At 60.7% G+C, this 21,433-nt stretch overlaps 2 protein-coding genes across 3 annotated transcripts; both read left to right on the forward strand.

Moving 5' to 3' along the window:
* Positions 1–7,131: 7,131 nt before the first annotated feature.
* Positions 7,132–9,713, forward strand: FIGLA (folliculogenesis specific bHLH transcription factor). The gene is given in 5 exon segments (XM_049831209.1): positions 7,132–8,112; positions 8,762–8,914; positions 9,189–9,242; positions 9,245–9,346; positions 9,623–9,713. Coding segments are annotated over 5 exon segments (555 nt in total). The 5' UTR covers positions 7,132–7,887; the 3' UTR covers positions 9,644–9,713.
* Positions 9,714–10,107: 394 nt separating this feature from the next.
* ADD2 (adducin 2) lies at positions 10,108–21,198 on the forward strand. 2 transcript variants are annotated; one of them, XM_049831205.1, is made up of 16 exons: positions 10,108–10,138; positions 10,637–10,746; positions 11,472–11,662; positions 12,185–12,323; positions 12,720–12,871; positions 13,487–13,567; positions 13,667–13,816; positions 13,914–14,057; positions 14,178–14,276; positions 14,838–15,014; positions 15,124–15,381; positions 15,852–15,971; positions 16,089–16,178; positions 16,288–16,444; positions 16,537–16,665; positions 17,699–21,198. In XM_049831205.1, exons 3-16 carry the CDS (start codon positions 11,480–11,482, stop codon positions 17,998–18,000), a joined length of 2,181 nt encoding a protein of 726 aa, XP_049687162.1. In that variant the 5' UTR covers positions 10,108–10,138; positions 10,637–10,746; positions 11,472–11,479; the 3' UTR covers positions 18,001–21,198. The 2 variants fall into 2 exon arrangements, with proteins under 2 accessions (XP_049687162.1, XP_049687160.1); XM_049831203.1 differs by lacking the exons at positions 10,108–10,138; positions 10,637–10,746; positions 11,472–11,662 and having other exon boundaries at positions 11,675–12,323.
* Positions 21,199–21,433: the final 235 nt, after the last annotated feature.

Consider the following 21,433-nt stretch of genomic DNA (forward strand, 5'->3'; position numbering starts at 1 on the left):
TGTTGGAGCTGGCAGAAGCCCTGGCAGGATGGATAGTGTCCCCAAAAGCCGGCACGGCCAAACTCAGGGAGAGCTGGGGTGGGTCCCAGGGCTGGCAAGGGCTGTGTTGGGCACCGTGCGAGCCTGGCACACCTCTGAGGTCAAAAGTCCCAGCCAGGACACAGGACCTTGAGTCACGCCGCCCTGGGATGAATAACTCCCGCGTGTGGCACTTTCTCAATCACAGCGGAAAGAGGAGGTTTCTCCAGCATCCCCCAGGCGCTTTCCCAGCTGCCAGCAGCGGCAGAGCTGGGTCACCGCCACGTCCCATGGCATGGGGCAAGCGCACGTCCCCGGTGCCACCAAACTGGAGCTGGGGCACAAGCAGGGTGAGCAGCAGCAGGCAGGCTGCTGCGAGAGCAAGCAGCAACAGGCAGGGGGACGCTCGGTGCCCTCGCCTCCTCCGTGGGACCCCCTGTGCTTCCTCCCAGAGCTCTGGGTGGGAGCAAGCCCAAGGGATTTGCAGCCCATGCTAAGCATGTGGATGCCATTTCTATTTCTGATCCAAAGAGTTTGGATGCTCAGAAGGTCCCCCGGTTTTTCCCTCGCTACGCCAGGCTCCCAGAGCCGGGTCTCAGGGGTCGCATCCCGGAGTGTGCCGGCAGTGGGATAACCCTGCCATCACCCTGAGATGCCCCTGTGCCACGGCCACATCCAGCCCAGGCTGGGCGCAGGGTCAGTCCTTGAGCCCCAGCTGGCAGAAGCTGGGAGCGTGCGGGAAGTCTCTGGCTCTGCCGGGAAGCTGGAGGGAAGGGCCGCTGAGGCGGCAGTCTGGCAGCAGCCAGAGGTGAAGCAGCAAGCTGAAGGCTTGGGGGAAGCCCAGGGACTGAGCTGGGGTCAAATCCCAAATGCAAACCCCACCCTGGGATCTCCGCCTGTGTCGATTCCTGCAAAATCCTTCCCACCCAGCACTGATGATCAGAGGAAATAACCTGAAACTCCGTGTCGGGTGCACGGCTATAGCAGGATCCCAGCCCTTAGCCCCGGCAGGAAAGCCATCGCACAGGCAGGGACCAGCGTCCACGTCACCACGGCAAAGCCATGCGCGGATGGATACACCTTTCAACCCATCCTCGGTGTTTGGGTGAGACGCTGGCAGAGCCGGCAAGGGAGCGAGGAGCTGGGCAGCCTCTTAAAACCTGGAGCACAAGGGGGGACCCCCATCCCATAGCCGAGGGGCTCCTGCTCTCCCAGCCTTGCCCACTGCTCGGGTGAAATGGGGAGAGGTTGGAAATGAAATGTAGTGCTTGCTTTTTTTTTTTTTTTTTTTTTTTTTTGCATTTTCCAGCAAAGATGGTTTCGAAACAGCAAACAGCTGCTGAGGCACAGGGGAAAACAGTTTTTCCAGAGAAACTTCCTAAACTCTGTTGGCAGAGAAATTGCTGGGCAGTCCCATGCTGAGCACAGATACCCAGCACCCTGCTAGGGAAATGCTGATGCTCCCTCAGCCACTTCTGGGGCGAGAAAAGCAATCCCTAACCCCATCCCGTATCCTGGCCAGCTCTCCCCAGGATGCAGAAGCAGAGCCGGGCTCTCCCCTGGGCCCTCGCTTACCCACAAGCAGCATCTCGCATCTCTCCCCTGCAGGGAGGACCATGTCTCAAAGCCCCCGCTCACGTATTTTTTCTTCAATTCACTCCGCCAGGCAGAAAAACACCCCGAACATAACATCCTGCCTTGCTTCCACATCACCCTGCTTGGCTTGGGGCCAGAGGTTTGGGAAACAGCTCTCCCACACCATTCCATTAATTATTTCACTGGCATCCATCCCGTGATCCCCTGCCGCCCACAGTTACTCCCTTTCTGACAAGCAGCAGCTGGATGGATTGGCCTCGCATCCCTCTGCACCGGGGCCATCGCAGTTCCTTAGCCAGGCACAAGGAGAAAAAGAAAGCCCAAATCCCAAATCCCGGGATAAAATCCCCTTACCTGGGTGAAGGCCTTGCCGTCCATCCCGTCTGCCGCGTGCTCGGATGTCATCCTTAGAGCAGCCGAGGTGGTTTGCTGGGATTGGGACCTTGTGCCCTGTGGCAAGGCGGGACCGGGAGAGCTTTATCATCTCTGATCCCCACGGAGGAAGGTCCTGCGCATCAGCCCCGAGGTCATTGGCTGGGCACTGCGGAGATAAATATGGGATTTTAGGGGCACCGGTGTAATCCCGGAGCTGTGGGATGAGCATGACGGAGCTGTCTGGGATGTGATGCTTAACGCGCGGTGCTGGTGGGTTTGGGTTCCTCCTGTCCCACACCGCACAACATCACCCTCGCTGACCCCCCCAGCAGAGCGTCCCTCCACGCCGTACCCCTCTGCACAGCAATAAATAACAGCCAGATCCTGGACCAGCCCATGGGTGACCCCCATGATGCCCCGTCCCTACTGAGGGGGTGGCTCGGCTTCTTTGTCCCCAGCCCAAATTTCGGTGCAGACAGTTTTACTGACAAATCCTCTCTCCTTTTTGCTGGGGGAGGAAAATCAAATGGGAAAACTAATGCCGGGGCAGGATGGATGTGTTTGCAAGAGGGCATTTGCAGGGGCTGGAAGCTCCAAACTGTGCCAGGTCTGTATGGCCCCAATCCTGGTAACACCTGCAGACACCAGATATCGTGCGTGCGCATGTGTGCATCTTGCATGTGCATGTGCATGTGGGGCAGGGACATGTGGCTGCCCACATGGCTCTTACCCGGCAAAGTGCTTAATCGGGATCTGCGGGCATCTGGCACAGCAGCGGTGGCTCTCCCGCTTATGCAGAGCTTATGCAGGCCCTGGAGAACCCCCAAAAAACCCAGACAGGGGGCAGAAAGAGGGGGGGAAGAGCTGCTGCTGTGGCCTGGCAGCCTCCCTGGACCTGTGGCTTGGTGGTTCCGTCCCTACGTGACCATGGGCGCATGAGTCCCCTCTCCCCACTGCCAGAGAGGAGCTGCCAAGCAAAGAGGTTTAAGGTTGATGCACCTATTAATTCTATCAGATGGAGATTATCCAGCTCGGAGGGCCGGGCAGCACCGGCAATCAGCGCTGGCACGGTTATCCAGGACAGGCAAGGCAGAAATTGCTGTCAGAGAGGAGGGTGACAAAGCTGCAGCCCCACATTTCCCCATTGCAGGCGGCTGGGCCATGACAGGGGCTCGAGAGAAAGGGCAAGGCTCGTTTCTGGGGGAAGCATGCTCCCCCCCGGGCTCAGGCACCACCTGGATGTGCTGAAGGTTAAACCCAGCCCAAAATCTTAGTCTGGGCTCTAAGCTGGGCACCTTCCCTTTGCAAGGTGCTGTGCTGGTTGGGGAGAACGAGGTAGAGCCTAAGCCCCAGCCCCGGCCCCAGCCCATCCCTGGCCTCATCCTGGTCCCTGTCCCTGTCCCCATCCCTGACCCCATCCCATCCCTTTCCCCATCCCTGTCCCTGTCCCTATCCCATCCCTTTCCCTGTCCCATCCCCATCCCTGCCTTGGTCCCTGTCCCCATCTCACCCCCATCCCCAGGGCACGTGGCCGACGGTGAAAGCCCAGGACTAATCCAGACCCCGGGACAGTCGCCGGGGGCCGCGCAGCGTGCTCACAGCCGCGCCGGCTGCGATGGCAGCCGTGCCATGAGCCACCTGCCTCGTGCCGGGGTAGGGAGGTTGGCACCGCCTTTGGCTGACGGAAACTTCTTTTATCTCCAAAAATTCCTCTGCGCTTGGACAGGGAAAACTCCGGCTGCTCCAGGCTGGGATCCTCCCTCCGCCAGCTTTTACAAAAAGACTTCTTCAAGCCGGGAAGGACAGAGCCACCTTTGTTCCGTCCCCGCTCCTATTGCTGCCGGCACAGAGGAAGTGTCACCAAGCCCTCGCTGCCGGCGGCTGTACAATCCACCTCCTGGCATGTCCGCACTGGGAATCTCCAGGAAAGGGAAAATAAAATGAGCGGCGAGCATTGGGCGATGGGAGATGTGCCAGGGAACAAGTGGGGCTGGGGAGGTGGGGGGGCCAGGGACATCTCTGGGTGTCCTGGCCCGTATTTGTTCCCCCACCACACCCCCCCCGCCAGTCCCAGCAGGACTTGAATTATTATTTTTATTTAACCCAGCCGGGATTGTTTCATCTCCTGATGTAATTAAGGGTCGGGTCGATGGGAGCCAAGTGATGCTGACCCCCATCGCCCAGCCGTTCCCACCCCACTCACATTGTCCCTGCTGAAATCCTCATTGCAGCGGGCTCCGGACCCGGCCGATAAACCCCTTTATTGTCCCTCCTGCCTCATGTATAATTCAGCACATGGAGGAGGCAAGACCTGCCCCTTCCCAGCGTGGGACCCCCCCCAGGGACCTCAGTGGGTGGCCGGGGACCATCTCCACCTCCCCAGCACAGCATTTTCATTCACCTCCTGCTTTTAATTAAACCTTTTTATAAAGAGGCGACGGAGGAGCAGCCGGCCAGGATGCAGGCGGGACGTGGATGCCCCCTGGGATTCCCCCCAGCCTCCAAGGCATCGTGCAGGCAACCCGCCCAGCTGCAACTCCCGCAATGTCAACACCACAGCTGGGTGCGAAAGCAGCCTCTGGACTTTCCTTCACAAATACACTTTCAAATTTCCAGCTCAAACAGCCAGGTGAGCCGGGAAAACTCAGCCGAGACAGAGGTCTCTGCCTCCCGCCGGCGCACAGTGATATTTTGTTGACATAAGGCATTCGGGAAGCACAGATACCAATATTGCCAGCAGCATTGATGGGATCAGGAGAGATGATTTTATGGTTTTAATGGCGGGATAAAAGGTTTTAAGGAGGCCTCGCTGGCCATATGCCCCCGTTTCCCATGCTGGCGGCTGCGAGCCCTGTCCCCAGGCACCCGGTACCCACTGGAAGCAGAACGGGTGGTCCCGATGCCCAGCCAGGCTTGACCCCTGGCGAGCTCAGGGACCGGGATCTGCCAAGTCGGTGGCAGCCCGGTGAGGATTCCCGGCTGCAAGCGATGCCACAAATTCCTGGGTGCAGCTACCCGGGAGAGCGGGTGTCTCGGGACACGTTTGATGGCAAGAGGAGGAGGAGGGAAAGGTGGTAATGCCGGTCACAGCTCCTGCATCCTCTGCCGCAGCCGGAGGGGATGCCACTGCACAATAAAGCACCTCAAAGCGTTTTATTAAGGCGCTCCCCACCTGTGGCCAGGAGCCAGCCCGCAGCCCATCTCAGGCGCTCACAGGCAGCACGGAGTCGGCACGAGGCCGGCGGCTCCGGCAGGGACCGGCTGTTTCCGAGACATTTGGGGCCGCGCCAAGAAAGATTGGGCTCAGTCACATGTCAACAGCTGCCCTGCGCCAGTATCCGGCCACGTCGCAGCCCTGGCACCAACCCTCTTCCCTGACCTTCCCAGCACCGACCCCGCTGCAGCAATTAGGAACCGCTGGGCAATTTTTCCAGTCTCGTGATAACAGCAAATGTCAGATCCCAACAGAGCATCAGCGTTGCTGGCCCGGTGGGATGGGGTGAATTCAATGGGATGGAGGCACCCAGCTTTGGGGAGCATCCCAGGGGCGGCAGCCAGTGCTGGGGCTTTGGGACCCACGGCCGGCCCTTGCTCCGGCCACGCTTAGAGCAGGGAAAATGAAAGGGATACCTGGGGACATGTGAGCCTAAAGGGTTGGAAAACCGCCTCGGTCCAAAGCGTTCCCAATGGGCCAACCACCCCCGGGCTGCCGGGATGCTGTTTTCTGGGAATTCAGCCCTGAATGCTTCCCCAGCTCCCACCCCTGCCAGGAGCTGCACAGAGGATGCTTGGCCTGCAGCAAAGCAGGCTGCGACCCCAGGGCGGCAGAAATTGGGAAGAAACCCCCAAAACTCAGAAATGCCAGGTATGCCCTAAGCCCGGGTTGGGGCGACTCGAGCTGTTATCCGAACCCGCTGTAGAGGCTTCGCTGCTGGAGGAGCTCTGCCCTTTCCCTCACCGGCCTTTCACCACTGCTCTCCCCTGGCTCACGCCGGCTCCGTGAGGCTGCTGCTGTTTTCAGCGGGCTGCGTCCGGCCGCACTCGTTGTGCGTCGGGCCGGCAGAAGCAGAAAATGGAGCGGAGGGGCCAAAAATAAACTCCTGTCTGACTTTGGAGCATCCCCATCCGCTGCAGATGCTCCCCTGCGCTTGCTGTGAGCACGGGCTGATCACTCTGAGCCCTAATAACACTGACCCGTAATAACCCTGACCTCAAATAACTTTGACCCCTAAAAACATGGTCCCTAATAACCATGACTTCAAATAATTGTGACGCCTAAAAAACACAACCCCTAAAAAATGAGCCCTAAAACCACAGTCCCTAATAACCATGACCTCTAATAACGGTGACCCCTAATAACTATGACGCTTAAAAAACATGACCCCTAATAACTGTGACCCCTAAAAGCCATGGTGCCTAGTAACTGTGACCCCTAATAACCCTGACTCCTAATAATTTAGCCCTCCACATCTGCTCGCTTCCCATCAGGGCAAGACCCCTGGAAATCCCATTTGCACAAGCAACCCCCAAACAGCTCTGTCACCCACCCCCGCCACACCTCCCCCCACTTCCCATTTTTCCCTCGATTTTTAATCCACAAACATCCAAACTGGGGCAATTTTCCCAACTATAAAACACGGGGAAAGGAGCAAACCCCGGCTGCTGGGAGGCAGAGGATTTCAGTAGCCCTAATTCCCCCCTTGGATGCTGCCACTTTCGAATAAAAGTGAGTGGGTGTGCACAGACCTTTTTTTGGGGGGTGTCTTTAAACCCCCTTGGCCTCAGATTAATTTGTAAGATCCACTCCCCCCCCCCCCCCCCCCCCCCCCGTGATCTGGGCAGTAATAATGTGATTATCCGGATCCGGCTGCGGGAAGGGGAAGCTCATTATGGAGCATTAAAGAGGAAAAAATTGGGTTTTCTGAGGTTCTAATAAAAGCTCATTTGCCTTCCAGGTGTCTCCAAGCTCCTTTGGGGGCTCATTTGGGGATTTCTTTGCAATTTGCTCCTCCAGCTCCAGTCTCCCTCCGGGTGAGGAACAAAATGGCAGGACTCTGCTGCAGCCCAGGGATGGTTTTCAGCCCCCCCAGGTGCTTTCAGGTTTGGGGAAACTGAGGCACAGCGGCTGCAGCCCCGCACAGGGAAACATGTCTGTCCCCCCCCCACATCCCACGGGGCACCCGCTCCCTAAAAACAAGCAGGGCGAGCCTTCTTGGGGGAGCTTTTCTCCCCAAAAGCACCAGAGGGGAAGACGGACAGTGTTTTGGGAGGGGGAAAACCATCCCGGGAATGGGTCTGGGATGAGGTTCCCCCCACAGCGAATAACCCAGGGTGACCTTTGGCCTCTGTTTTTGGTGGGCAAAAGGGGAATTTTCCTCTTTTTTCCGGCCACCCAGAGGTTTCCAGCATCGTAGGGACTAACACTGCCATCTACCGAAAGAGCTCCCACCGTTATTAAACTCCTCATATTTTTATTTTCCCCACCCAAAAGAGTTTCCCACCTTTTTAGGGACACACGAAGCCTCCCAAACAAACACCTCTTTGTCCCTGTGGAGCAATGCCAGCTGCCCATCCCCAGGGCATCAGGCCTTATCCATCGTTCCCCCCTCCCATAAGGCTCCCCCCCTGTGTTCCTGGGAATATTTTCGGGTCCCTTTTCGGGTCAAGGCTTTGTGACCACCGGCTTTGGGGGTTCAACTGCCGAGAGGGAAAACTGAGGCACAGCGTGACCCCCATCCCATCCCTGCACCCACCCTGCTCGTTAGGCTGGGCTGGACCCCACCTGCAGCTCGTTGAGCTCCCAGGGTATTTAAAGGCCTTTTTTAATTATTTGCCCCTTTTTGGAGGCAGCACGGGTGGGCTGAGGTTGTGCTGCAGGATTTGTCCGCTTTCCTGGGTATGGGGGAGGCCAGCGGAACCGGGGGGCATCCGGTTGGGGTCCTGTTACCCACCCCAGCCCCCGAGGTGCTGGAGAGGGTGCTGAGCCAACGCTACGGCCCCCTGCCCCGTGCTGCCGCTATCGCTCGCCTGCGCAAGCAACCGGCCGGGGGCTACCAGCCAGCCGGGGACCTGGCAGAGGTGCTGGAGCGACGGCAGGTGGCCAACGCCAAGGAGCGTGAGAGGGTGAGGGGACACCTCCCCCTTAAAAAAACCCTCTGCATCCCCCCCCCCCCCCAAATCAAATCCCAGGGGGCTGCAAGTGATGTCCTATCATGGTGGCACCCAGGGCTGCCCCAGGGCTGCTCTAGTTGGGGGACACCCAGCAGCATTGCCCTGAGGTGCTTTGCAGGGGGGCTGGTTTAATCCTGGGGAGCTTAGTTTAATCCTGGGGGGCCTGGTTTAATCCTTTGGGGGGGGGGGGTTAATCCTAGGTAGACCCCAGTTTAATTCTGGGGGACCTAGTTTAATTCTAGCAGGACCCAGTTTAGTCCGGGGCTGGGGGGAAGAGGGGGCAGTCTAATACTGGGGAGCCTAGTTTAGTCCTGGAGGGGCCCCAGTTTAATCCTGGAGGACCTAGTTTAATTGGGGGGGGGGGGGGCTGGTCTAATCCTGGGAAGCCTAGTTTCATTCTGAGGACCCTGGTTTGATCCTAAGAGGACCCCAGTTTAATCCTGAGGGGCCCAGTTTAATCCTGGGGGACCTAGTTTAATTCTGGAGGGGCCCAGTTTAATCCTGGGGACCTAGTTTAATTCTAGGAGGGCCCAGTTTAATCCTGGAGTCTCCCTGCCATGGATCCCCCTGGGGTGTAACTCGATTTATTTCCTCCTGGCAGATTAAAAACCTGAACAGTGGCTTCTCGAAGCTGAAGACCATCGTGCCCCTCATCCCCCGCGACCGCAAGCCCAGCAAAGTCGACACCCTGAAAGCCGCCGCCGAATACATCCGCCTGCTGCGCCTGGTTTTGGAAGAAACGGGAGGCTTTGAGGTACTGGGGGGGATCACCCCAAAATAGAGACCCTGCATACTAAACCCCCCTCCAGGACGTGTGCGGGTTTGGGGGGTCCTGATCGGGATTTTCTTGTTTGGCATTTTCCGTGTTGCAATTGATCTAAAAATTTTAAAATGGAATTATTTTTTGGGGGGGGGGGGGGGGGGGCGGGGCGGCGGGGTGTTCCGCAGAGCAGAAGCTGGGGGGTGGGAAACCTTAATTTCAATGTTTTTTAATTCCCCTTTTTCTGCCTTCTCCCTCATTCTCCCAGCGGCAGAACATGGGTGCTAAGCAGGAGCTGGGTGACAGCGGGAAGGTGCCCCTGGGGGGGGGGGCCCTGGGACCTGGCCTGGCAGTGCCCCCCCCTGCCCCTGGGGTCCATCCCCCCTGCCCCCCTGCCTGGGGCCACCGCAGGAGAGCGGGGGGCTGGTGAGTTGGGGGGTCAGCCCCAGCCAAGGGTGATGGGGTTGGGTGCACCCTGGGGGGGGTACGGGACACCCATAGAGGTGGTGGGGGTACGGGGCACCCCTGGGGTGGGTGGGGGGCACCCATTGGCCTTGCAGAGAGCTCTCACCCATGGGCTCGGTGTTTTGGGGAGCCTCTGGTTTATATTGACATAAATGGGGGTTGCTTCAAATCAGCTTTTACCCCCCCAAAATATTCCAAAGGAGGAAAAAAATTTATTTTTTCTTTTTTTTTTTGAAGGTTTTTCCAGCCAACCCCTGAAGAGCCGGGGTGTCCCCCCCCGAGACCCGTGGGAGACCTGGCATCACCCCCAAATTCCCTGCTCGAGCACCGAATTTTAGGACCATGGTTCCTGCCCCAGGGCAGGCTCCAGCCCCCCAGCACCCCAACCTGCCCTATCCCCAAAATGGGGGGGTACAGAGGGTACATCCCCCCCTAAAACGCGGTGGGGAGGCGAGAGCAGTAATCAATTGTAATGAGGAGGCAATTAACAATCGGTGCTGCCCCCTCCCCGCCGGGTACCGGCGTATTTTGTGTGACTCCCCGTTAACATCTCGTAAATAAAATGGCTTTTTCCGGGGGTCTGGGATGCCTGCGTGAGTTTCCCGGGGGGGTCTGTGGGCTTCCCCGCTCTTCTACCCCCCTCTCCGGGGGGCGGGGCGGGGCCACGCGTGGCGTGTCGGCAGAGGGAGCTGGACCTGCGCGGGGGGGGGGGGGGGCGGCTCTTTGTCAGGATGCTCTGAGGAGGAGGAGGAGGTGGGTGATGGCAGCATCCTCCCGGCCGCAGCATCCCCCTCCCCCGGGCAGGGTTGGGGGGGGGTTGGGCGAGGGGGGACACGTCCAGCTGGGTCCCCCCCTTTTTTTTTCTCCTTCTTTTGTCTCACCCCCCACCCACACCCCAAGCTGGGGGGCTGCAGCGCATCCCCCTCCCCCCCCCAGGCCTTTATCTTCCGAGGGTGGTGGGTACCCGACTCCCGCATCAATCCCCATCCATGCGGGGGTGCGATGCTGCAGCCCCCCCAAAAAAAAAAAAATTTTTCCCTATTATTTTTATCCTCCTCTGCCATCCCTGCGGCTGCCGCAGCGGGTTGGGTGCGGTGAGGGCGGAGGCGGTTGGGGATGCTGGGGTGGGGGGGGTGCAGCCTGGGGAGGACCCCCCCCACCCCAGCACACAGTGATGGGGGGGGGGCCCTTAGAGACCCCTCTGCTCTCCCTCCTTTTCCTTGGGGGGCGAAATCCTGCTGGGATGCTCAGGATCTCGCCATCTCCTGACATTCATCCTCTGGTGTGGGCCAGGGGCCACCGTGGGACCCCCCCCAGGGAATTTTAGCCTGGAAAAGGCTTCCTGCTTCCCGCTGACCCAGGTTGGTACCAGAGCAGCAAAACTGGGGGGGAGGGGGGGGGGGGGGGGTGCGGGGGGGGGGGGGGGGTGTCTGCTTTTGCATCGGTGAAAGCACTGAGTAATGGGAGGGGAGCTTTGTTGGGGCGTGCCCCCCGGGATTTGGGGGAGCAGCTGAGGTTTCGGCAACTGGCTTCTCCTTATGTGCACCCCCCATATTTTGGGGGGGCAAGCAGAGCCCCGTATTTTGGGGGGCTCCTTTGCAGCAGACCCCCCCTCCCAAAATGCTTCATCAAAGATGCCCTCGGCCAGTGCACGGTGGGGAGGGATGTGGGGGTCAGCACCGGCGTTTCGGGGTCCGCCGCGGCTGGGATCGGTCCCCAAAACGTGCAGCGGCACCGTGGCGTCGACCCCTCGGTGGCGCGTGGCCCGGATTGGGAGCCGCCCCAAAGGCGGGTGTCGCTGGTGCTGCTCCCAGCCATGCACCGAGTTGCCCGTTCTCAGCTGCTGCTTCCTCGCGGGGGGGTTGTGGAATAAATGAGCCCAAGCGGTGCAGGCTGCGGGGGACCCCCCCAGCTGAGTGTCCCCTGCCTGCCAACTCATCACATGGATGGTTTGTGCCTTCGGGCAGGGCGGGGGCCGGCCGGGGCTTATCTACAGGGCACAGCTGCGGGATATCTGCGGTGGCTTCTTTGCAATCCGTATTTTTGGAGGGGGTGAGGGTGGCGGGGACTGACTCCGTCCGTCCAGCCGGCAGGATGAGCGTGGCCGCCAGCCCGGAGCCCCTGCCCTCGCCCCCCGCCCCCGGGCCCCGTTATCTGGAGGGTTTGGCCGAGGACGACCCCGAGTACCTGCGGGCACGGAACATGGCAGCCGACCTGCGGCAGGACTTCAACATGATGGAGCAGAAGAAGCGGGTCACCATGATCCTCCAGAGCCCGGTGAGGGGTGGCGCCTCTCGGGGCCACAACCCCATCCCCAACCCTGTCCCCAACCCCGTCCCTCCTGTCCCCAAACAAATGCCACCACGTGTTGGCTCAGGGCATGTCCCCACCTGGCTGGCGGTGCCACCATCACCGTGGTGCTGCCATCTCCACGGTGCCACCAAGCTGGCAATGTCACCGTCACCAAGCCCGTGGTGCTGCTATCACTGAGATGCCGGTGCCACCGCTGCCACCGTGCCACCAAGCCAGTGGCGTCACTCCCACTAAGCCGGTCACTGTGCCACCAAGCCAACGATGCCACCATCACCGTGCCACCAAGCCAGTGGTGTTACTGCCACCAAGCCGGTGATGCCACCATCACCGTGCCACCAAGCCAGCAGTATCGGTGCCGCCCGGCTGGTGATGCTGCCACCAACGATCCGGCGGTGCCCCCACCCCGCTGCTACCAGTCAGGTCCCTGTTGGGTCACCGTGTCCCTTCCCCGGGGGAGGTGACACTGTCGGGGCCGGGATGCTGCAGTCTTTCAGGGAGGAGCTGGAGAGCCTCATCCAGGAGCAGATGAAGAAGGGGAACAACTCGTCCCACGTCTGGGCCCTGCGGCAGATCGCCGACTTCATGGCCACCACGTCTCCCGCCGTCCTCCCCACCTCGCCCATGGGTACGGCCCCGCCTGCCAAGGGCTTTCTGGGGGGAAAAGGGAACGGTTTGGTGAAATTCTTGAGGGTTTTTTCTTAATTTATGGGGTTGTAGGTGAGAAAACATCCTGCAGGGCTCTGGTTTTCCTTTCTTTTCTAGTTGAAAAGGTGGGGAAAGGGGGAGGGATGGAACCGGGACCACGGGGACAGAGGGGGGATCACTCCACAGACCCCAACCAGCCACCTCCAAAACCTTGGGGGCCCCCAAGGTTCTGGGGGACCACCAAACCTTGGTGGCCACCAAACCCAGCTCGGTAGCCCTCTGCTCCCTGGGAAACCCCCAGGGGTGGGGTCAAACCCCCTTCCCCCCCACCCCCATCTCCCACTCACCACGGGGTGGGGGGGTGACACGTCCCCAGGGCTGGCAGCTGTCACCCCCATCAATGACCTGCACGGCCCTGAGGCTCCAGCGTTGGCCAAAGGCGAGCGGCTGATGAGGTGCAAGGTGGGCAGCATCCACCGCCTGCTCGACCTCTACGGCTGGGCACAGCTGGGACACGCCGCCGTCACCGTGAGCACCCCAACACCTGCGGGGGCTTGCTCCTTTTTTTGGGGGGGGGGGCGGGGGGGAAGGTTGGGTTGTTTTGGAGGGTGTTGAGTGGGTTTTTGGGGCGGTTGAGGGATTTGGGGGTGTTTGGGGGGGGATTTTGGTTTTTTGGGGGGGTTGAGGGGGTTTGGAGGGATTAGAGGTTTTGGGGGTGTTCAGAGGGGTTTTGGGTGTTTTGGAGGGGTTGCAGTTTTTAGGGTGTTGGGGGTTTTGGGGGGGAGGTTTTTATTGGGGGGTAGAATTTGGGGGGATTTGGGGGACTTGGGATTTGGGGGGAGTGGGATTTTGGGGGGGTGGGGTTTGGGGGCTTGGGAGTTTTGTTTTTTGGGGGGCATTTGGAGGTGTTGGGGGTTTGGTTTTGGGGGGGATTTTGGGAGTTGGGTGTGTTGGGTTTTTTTTCTCTTGGGGCTGGGGTTTGGGTGGGAGTTTGGGGAGGATTGGGAGATTTGGGGGGAGTTGGGGTTTTGGGGGGAGTAATTTTTCGGGGGGCGCTTGAGGGGTTTTTGGTGGGTTTTTTTTGTTTGTTTTGGGGGTTTTTTTTATACCTACGTGGGTATAAGAAAATTTTCCCTGGCACAGCTGCGGGTCAGCAAGGAGCAGGAGCATTTCTTGGTGGCCCCGCAGGGGCTGGCATGCAGTGAGGTGACAGCGGCCAGCCTGGTGAGCATCCCTGTCCTCCACCCCCCCCATCCCCGCTCCCCAGGGTGGGGGGAACCAGCCAGCTCTGAGCCCCCAAATCCCCCTCCCCTCACCTCACAGATCAAAGTGAACGTGCTGGGGGCCGTGGTGGAACAGGGCAGCACCGGCTTTGCCCCTGACGCCCGCAGCTTCAGCCTCCACGCCGCCATCTACGCCGCCCGCCCCGATGCCCGCTGCATCATCCGCTTGCACACGCCGGCCACCGCCGCAGTAAGATATTGGGGTTTCGGGGGTGGGGACACGGACGATGACTATGGAATTTTGGGGAGGGGATGGGGTGTTTGTCACCCTGCTCGTTCCACCGCAGGTGTCGGCCATGCGCTGCGGCGTGCTGCCCATTTCCCGCGCCGCGCTGCTGCTGGGGGATGTCGCCTACTTTGACTTCCGCGGGGAGGTGGAGGACGAAGCTGATCGGGTTGAGCTCCAAAAATCCCTCGGCCCCACCTGCAAGGTGAGGGGACCGGGGCAGCCGGAGGTGGGCTGGTGGGGGGGTGAGGGCTACCCTGTCATCCCCGTCCCCCCCTCCCCGGTCCCAGCTGACGTCCTCCCCTCCCCGTGCTCGGCGATGCAGATCCTGGTGCTGCGCAACCACGGGGTGCTGGCGCTGGGCGACACTGCCGAGGAGGCCTTCTACAGCATCTTCCATCTGCAGGCAGCCTGCGAGATCCAGGTGAGCACCCGGGACGTGCACCGAGCTGTGTATGGTCTCAGTTGCCAGCACGGTGCCCCGGGAGCTTGCATTGAGTTGTGCCAGGTCTCTGAGGCCAGCATGTTGCTCCGAGACCATGCACTGAGCTGTGCCAGGTCTCTGCTGCCAGCACGGTGTGCCGGGACCATGCACTGAGCTGTGCCAGGTCTCTGCTGCCAGCACGGTGTGCCAGGACCATGCACTGAGCTGTGCCAGGTCTCTGCTGCCAGCACGGTGTGCCGGGACCATGCACTGAGCTGTGCCAGGTCTCTGCTGCCAGCACGGTGTGCCGGGACCATGCACCGAGCTGCGTCAGGTCTCTGCCGCCAGCACGGTGTCCCAGCAGCTTACGCTGGGCTGCGCCAGGTCTCTGCAGCCGGCGTGGTGCCCTGGGACCATGTCCCGAGCTGTGCCGGGTCTCTGCCACCAGCGCGGTGCCTGAGATGGGACAGACCAGCGCAGCCCGGCAGCCGTGGGCAGGTCCGGGGCTGTCGCTGTCCCCATCCAGCTGCATCAGCTGCTTCTCCCGGGGCTTGGCCATAGGTGTCGGCACTGGCGAGTGCGGGCGGCGCGGAGAACCTGATCATCCTGGAGCGTGCCAAGCACCGGCCCCACGAGGTGGGCTCGGTGCGCTGGGCCGGCAGCACCTTCGGGCCCATGCAGAAGAGTCGCTTGGGCGAGCATGAATTTGAAGCCCTGATGAGAATGCTGGACAACCTGGTGAGCACCAGCCACTGCCAAAACGCAGCGAGCTCCCCCAAAACGCACAAAATCTCCCTCATTTTTTATCCCTATGTTATTGATGACCAAGCACTCTCTGCCTTTCCAGGGTTACCGCACGGGCTACACCTACCGCTACCCCTTCGTGCAGGAGAAGAGCAAACCCAAAAGTGATGTGCTGATCCCCGCCACGGTGACAGCCTTCGTGTTCGAGGAGGAGGCCACCCCTGTCCCCGCGCTGCGGCAGCACGCCCAGAAGCAACAGAAGGAGAAGACGCGGTGGCTCAACACCCCCAACACCTACATGAGGGTCAACGTGGCCGAGGAGCAGCAGGGCAGCGCCGGCAGCCAGAAGACGAAGACGACGGTGCGGAGCTGCCGCAGCATCCCGGGGGTGGGGGGCTGTTGGGTTAATTTGGGAAGGGGTCTGGCTCGGGGAGAGGCATCAGTCAGATGGTGGGTGGGGCTTTGGGTACCAAAAAAAAAAAAAAAAAAAAAAAAAAAAAGGCAGATGGGAAGATGCCTGGGATGTGATTGGTTCTACCAAATTTGGTGCGCAGAAATGCCCAGGGATCCTCCAGAAGCGAGAAATGCTTCATTTGGTGCCTTTATTTAACACAAGCTTTCCTTTCCGCTTCTGTTTCTCCCGCTGTAATAATATTTATTTTAAAATCCCACATCCCTGGCCCGGGGGGACGAGAGCCACAGGCTTTATTGGGGTCTCCCCTCTACGCGACACACAGTTATGGGGGTCTCCCCTCTATGCAACATGCATTTATCGGGGTCTCCTCTCTCCATGATGTGTATTTATCGGGGTTTCGTCTCTGCGACATGCAGTGGCTGAAAGCAGACGAGATGGAAAAAGGCAGCAGCGGGACCCCCATCCGAATCGAGAACCCCAACCAGTTTGTGCCCCTCTACACGGACCCGCAGGAGGTGCTGGAGATGAGGAACAAGGTACGGTCTGTGTCCCAAAAGACCCAGGGGCTTTTGGACGTGGGTGCAGGGGTCTCGGCAGACCCCGGGGCAAGAGGGAGGCTTTTTTCCCATCCTCACTCGGCATCTCACCTGCAGATCCGGGAACAAAACCGCCAGGACGTGAAGTCGGCCGGGCCCCAGTCGCAGCTGCTGGCCAGCGTGATCGCCGAGACCAGCCGCAGCCCCGTAGGTCACCCCGTGTCCCCTCCCCGGAGCACCCAGCCCTTCCTGGCTCCCCGGCATTCCACCGCTCAGAGGGGTGACACCGTTCCGGGGGGGGGGGGGTGTGTTTCAGTCCACAGAGAGCCATTTGGGGGATGCAGAGGCCAAAGAGGCATCCCGGGAGGAGGCACCCCCCGAGCCGGAGCCCCCGAACCCCTTCAGCCAGCTCACCGACCAGGAGCTGGAGGAGTACAAGCAGGAGGTGGAGAGGAAAAAGCTGGGGCTGCAGGGTAGGAGGGGTACGGGGGGAGCCCAGATCCCCAAACGCCCTCGGGGCCGGCACATGGCGGACCTCGGGGCCAGAACGTCTCTCCGCTGGCAGGCGAGAAGGACGCCGCGGCAGAGGAGAGCCAGGCTCCCCCCGCCAAATCACCCCCCGCCTCCCCACCGCAGAGCCCGGCCGTGGCACCGGCGGAGAGCCCGGCCCCGACGCCTGCGGAGCCCTCGGAGGGTGAGTGGGCTGGCGAGTGCCCGGGCTCACCAGCCGAGCAGAGATGAGGAGCAGGGTCTCCAGTGAGCAACTGGAGTGGGGGGGGATGAGGGTGGCAGTAGCCAAACCCTGCTGAAATGCGGATAAATATCACCCCCCACCATGTCCCTTTGCCTTTCCCCGGGGGGGGGGTGTTCATGCTCCAGTGGGGCTGAACACCGATGGGGGTTCACACCGCAAAGGCACCAAAGCCGCCACTTGCCTTGAACGTCGCAGCAGGAGGACCTAAGCGTCCGCAGGACTTGCAGGGCAGTAGGGGACACCTCCGTCCCCCTCCTAAGGTGCTGACGGGGTGTGATATTCCCGTTATTATATGTCCCAAAGTGCAAAATTCGGCGTCTACAAACCGCGGCGGGTCTCAGGGTGCGGGCGAGGGCAGCGGGAGTGCGCGGCTGCTTGCTTTCTCATTGTGTCTCATGGTGTGTGTCTGTCTGTCTCCACAACGTCTTCCTTTCTCTTCCCTCCACGTGTGGCTTTCACCCAAGGAGTTACCTCTGACTCTGAATACTTGTCACTGTAGTAAGTACGGAGAGGCCGTCCTTGAGCCTCGCTGTGGGAGGAGGGACGCGGGCGACGGCGCTCCCCGCTAGCTCGGGGTGACCTTGCTCTCCGTGGCCCGTTTCAGGCGCGCTCCCGCGGGGAGCGGTGCCCCGCTCAGTGTTTCGCAGAAGGAAATGCCTTGGGTTGCCTCGTTTTCTTTGCTGCCTGCTTTATTTCCAGCGGCGAGGCCGGGACGGAGCCAGCCGCCCTCCCTGCTTGCCTCTTCCCGGCTCTCCATCCCACCGTCGCTTGTCCTGCGGGGAGGGGCGGGGGGAAGGCTCAGGAAAGCGGCATCTGCGGCAGGAGGGGATCGGGTCCCAGCGCTCTCCGTCTGCAGGGCCCAAATCCTGCTCCTGCCCAGGTCAAACCAGCGAGCTGGGGAGGTGGATTTAAACCTCCACAGCGTTGGCTACCACTGTCCCAAGCCTCACCTCTCTCCTTTCCCCTTGCCAAGGTGACAAGAAGGCGGACGGCAGCCAAGTGCCGGCCGATTCCACCGCCGAGAAGGAGCCACCGGCGGTGGTGAATGGGAAGGATGAGGAGCAAAGCACCGAGGAAAGCCTGGGCAAAGGGGAGGGCAGGACGACCTCCCCCACCAACGCCGACCCGGATGCCCCCAAGGAGAAGGAGACGGTAACCAGCAGCCCCGTCTCCCCCGAAGGTTCACCCTCCAAATCACCCTCTAAGAAGAAGAAGAAATTCCGGACCCCGTCTTTCCTGAAAAAAGGCAAAAAGAAGGAAAAGATTGAATCTTGAGTCTCCTCCGAGGCCTCCCGCCGCGGCGGCGGCCGGGAACCTCTCCGGACGGAGGCGCCGAGGCGGAGGGACGGCTCCTGCGTCGTGCGTCTGGCCAAGGCGCAGCCGAAAATCCCGGAGGCGAGTTGTTTTCCGGGTACTCCTGGCACGAGGCACCTCGACCCCTGTCACCCGCTTTTGGAGGCGGTCACCGAGCTTACGAAAGATTGTGGCCCCTGTTTGCCGCTTGGGGAAATACCCGCTGCGATCTCCCTCCTCCCACGAGCTCTCCCTTCTCCCTCCTGGGCACCAGCCCCTTCCCACGAATGGGCTGAGGGTTGGGGGTTTTTTTCCCCACTCACCGCTTGCAGAGCCCTCGCGAAATGTGGGGCGCAGCCCAGATCTGCTTGGTTTGAGGAAGAAAAGGGTGTTTTGTTGTTTGTTTGTTTGGGTTTTTTACATTCTGTCTCAAGCTCTGCTGGAATGGCGCTGGCTTCACCCCCGGGCCAAAATTGTTCACTGCTTAGCCAGGGGCATTGGATTAAGCTGAATGCGGGGGGGGGGGGGGGGGGGGGGGGGGGGGGATTGCTCTCCCAGAAGGAGAGGCCTAGGCTGTGGGCCTGGGAGCCTTTCTTTCCTGGATTGTAATCTTCTCCCCGGGCTGGAGAGCCACTTTCAGTCCCCTTCTCCTTGTGCCGCTGTCTCACATATTCACCCTACGAGGATTTCACGCTGCCGGGAAAGCCCCTGCTGCACCGCACCAACCGCACCTGAGAAGGGAGAAGAAAAGAGCCTCCGGGAAGTGTCTGCGTTATTTAAAACTGAGCAAAACTTCACTCACTAAGTGCTACTTCGGGATGAACACATGCTGCCGATTCACTTCAGTCAGAGGCACTGCCGACGCCACCGCCCCCATCCCCGACATCGCTTCACGGCGACGCCGGCACACACGGCCGTGCCTGTGCCGGGTCTCTGCTCGCACCGACCCCCGGCTCAGCAAGTGCCCGTCCACCCAGCCGAGGCCGGATTGTCGCTTTTCCCCAGCTCTGGAATCCCGAGCACAAGTTAAAATCCTCCCTGGCGTTTCCTTCCCACCCAGCCTGGCCTCCCTGCCTCCAGCGCGCTCTGTACGGCGACACAACCATCGTCACAACCTCCTGGCTGCGCCCGAAGAGAAGGAAACCGGTGATGCCGATTTGCCCCGCAGCCGCTCCAACACTGGTATTTAGGGGACAAAACCGACGGGATCAGCCCCCATCCTCCCCCAAACCACAGGGGTTTGCCATTTTCCAGGGGTGCTTGCCCCAAGCCTGCCTGCACAGGCAGCACTGCCCCTGGGGACAGGGCTTCCCTGCCCCAGCCCAAGTGTCTGCTGGGGGCTCAGGCTGAAGTAGGGAGCCCCGGAACCCCCCCTCCGAGGGCACTGGGTTTCCTCACCCCAGTATGAATTTCCCATGCACCACCACCGTGTTTTCAAAGCCTTTTTGCTGCTGCGAGGCAGTTCTCGGGTTTTGTTTTCTCTGGAAGAGCAGAAAGCCCACGGGCCCGCAATTTTGGGGGGCAGCGAGGACATGGGGTGGAGCGGGCTGCGGGCAGGGAGCGGGGCCGGTGCAGGCAGCTGTGGCTCAAAGAGAGGAGGTTTGTAAACACAGGTTGGTTTTCTTTGCAGGGCTGCGATACGGGGTGTGCCAGGCAAATTCTGAATTGAAAAGTAAAACGTCAAAAGCTTTTAAAAATTGAAAAAATACACAGCTGGCAGGTATGTTGCCGGAGCCCCAGGGCCAACATGAGCCCAGTTTTTGGGGAGGGTGTTTGCCCTGCCTGATGTCTGCCCTGAGCTCCAGTGCCGGGGTTAGAGCCACAGCTCCCCATCACACTCCTGCAAGGACCAGGGAGGGAAAGGGGGGGGGGGGGGCAAGCTCCTAAATTCACCATCAGCGATGGAAGGCGGGAACAGCAGCCTGTGCTCGTGCCTATATTCAGTGTCTATTCAGCAGACAGCCTTGGAGACGCGAACCACAGCTCTGTGACCATTTCCCGTGGGGTGTTGTTTACTGCTACTGATTTTGAGGCTTTTTGAGGCCATTTTTGTCATCTAGCCTGTCCCCCTGCATCACCCAGGCCACGAAAGCCCCCACAGGGGTGGCTGCATTGCCTCCCCGAGATGGCACGGTCATTCCCGGGGTGATTACATGAATTGCAACACTGCCACACGCCCCACTACCGGATCGGCTAGTGCCGCTACAGGTAGGCTGCGGCCCCTTTTTCTCCGAGGGTCTGTCCCCAGGGGCTTTGCAACCCCTTTTTTCAAAGGGCCAGGGGCTTTGCAGAGGAGACCAGGATTTATTTCCCCTCACTATGGAAATCTGGGGTGCGTTAGGCGTCTCGTGCAGCATAAGGAAGCAAGAGACACCGGTGCCTTCAGCAGGGAGGAAGGCTCACATGGCCGCCACCATGATGTGGGTCCTCGCCGGTTAGCTAGAAGAAAACAGATACAGGATCACATCGATGCTGCAGCTCCCCAGTCTGTCAGGGCGTCCCCACTCCCCCCCAGGACCACCCCTCCGGATCACTTTCCCCCTCTCCCCTGCCAGTGTTTTGCCCGCCGCCTGCCACTTGCAGGCAGCCCCCCGGTCTACGCTGCTTTCTTCTCATCGCTTTTTGGCAAGGCTGCCCGCACCCAAGCACCCCAGGCCCGGCTCTGGGTGTGGGTTTTCTGCGGCAGGGAGGCGGGGATGTATCCCTGGCTACCGGCTGCAAGGCAAATGGTTGATCCGGTGCCCCGAGAGGTGCCGATTGCCGCCCGCGGGCCTGGCACTCGTCGCCCTCCGTATCCGCACCCTCAGCTGAGAAGAAGAGAGGCTGGATTTCCATCTTTGGCCACAGATACGCCGACACGCCGCAGGCAAGGAGGGCGACGCCGGGCTTCCAACCGGGTTCGGCACCCGCTTTGCCACCTGGGGCTGGCAGACACCCCCCGGGCCCAGCCCAGAGGACCCCGGCGAAGGTGCAGTTGCTGAACACCCACCGAAACGAGGCCACGAGGAGGCTTTCCCGGCCCCCCCGCTCCCCGGGTCTCCCACCGCGGCCGGAGGGGAGGACGAGCGGGTGGGAGCGGGGTGTCCCCCAGCACTGCGGGCTGGATCAGGGCAACTGCCGGTGTCTGACAATCGTCGCTGGAAAGCGCTGTGTAACGCCTGTCTGTAAATAAACCCTGTGTTTGGCACCCGCCAGCGCTGTGGAGTTGTGGGGGGCGGCTGAGGGGGGGTCATGGCCTGAGCCTGGAGCTGGGGCTGAGGCTGAGGCCTGGAGCCAGGCCCAGGGCTCTGGTCCCGCACCACCCGGCTGTGGATGGGGAGCGGGGTGAGGGGGGTTCAGTCGCCGCCGCCGGGGGGGAGAGTCCACCCGGACCGTTTTGGCTGCGGAACCAAAGCGCGGCGGAACCGGTTCCGGG

This window comes from Accipiter gentilis, chromosome 28 (assembly GCF_929443795.1).
Source record: "Accipiter gentilis chromosome 28, bAccGen1.1, whole genome shotgun sequence".
NCBI classification, from domain to species: domain Eukaryota; kingdom Metazoa; phylum Chordata; class Aves; order Accipitriformes; family Accipitridae; genus Astur; species Astur gentilis.

Bases quoted from the DNA above. Each gene is read 5' to 3' on its own strand.
- ADD2 (XM_049831203.1), top strand. From the start codon at position 11,960: ATGCCACCATCACCGTGCCACCAAGCCAGTGGTGTTACTGCCACCAAG. The intron at 13,568-13,666 runs GTGAGCATCCCT...CTCACCTCACAG, and splicing joins AGGTGACAGCGGCCAGCCTG to ATCAAAGTGAACGTGCTGGG. The intron at 14,277-14,837 runs GTGAGCACCCGG...GCTTGGCCATAG, and splicing joins AGGCAGCCTGCGAGATCCAG to GTGTCGGCACTGGCGAGTGC.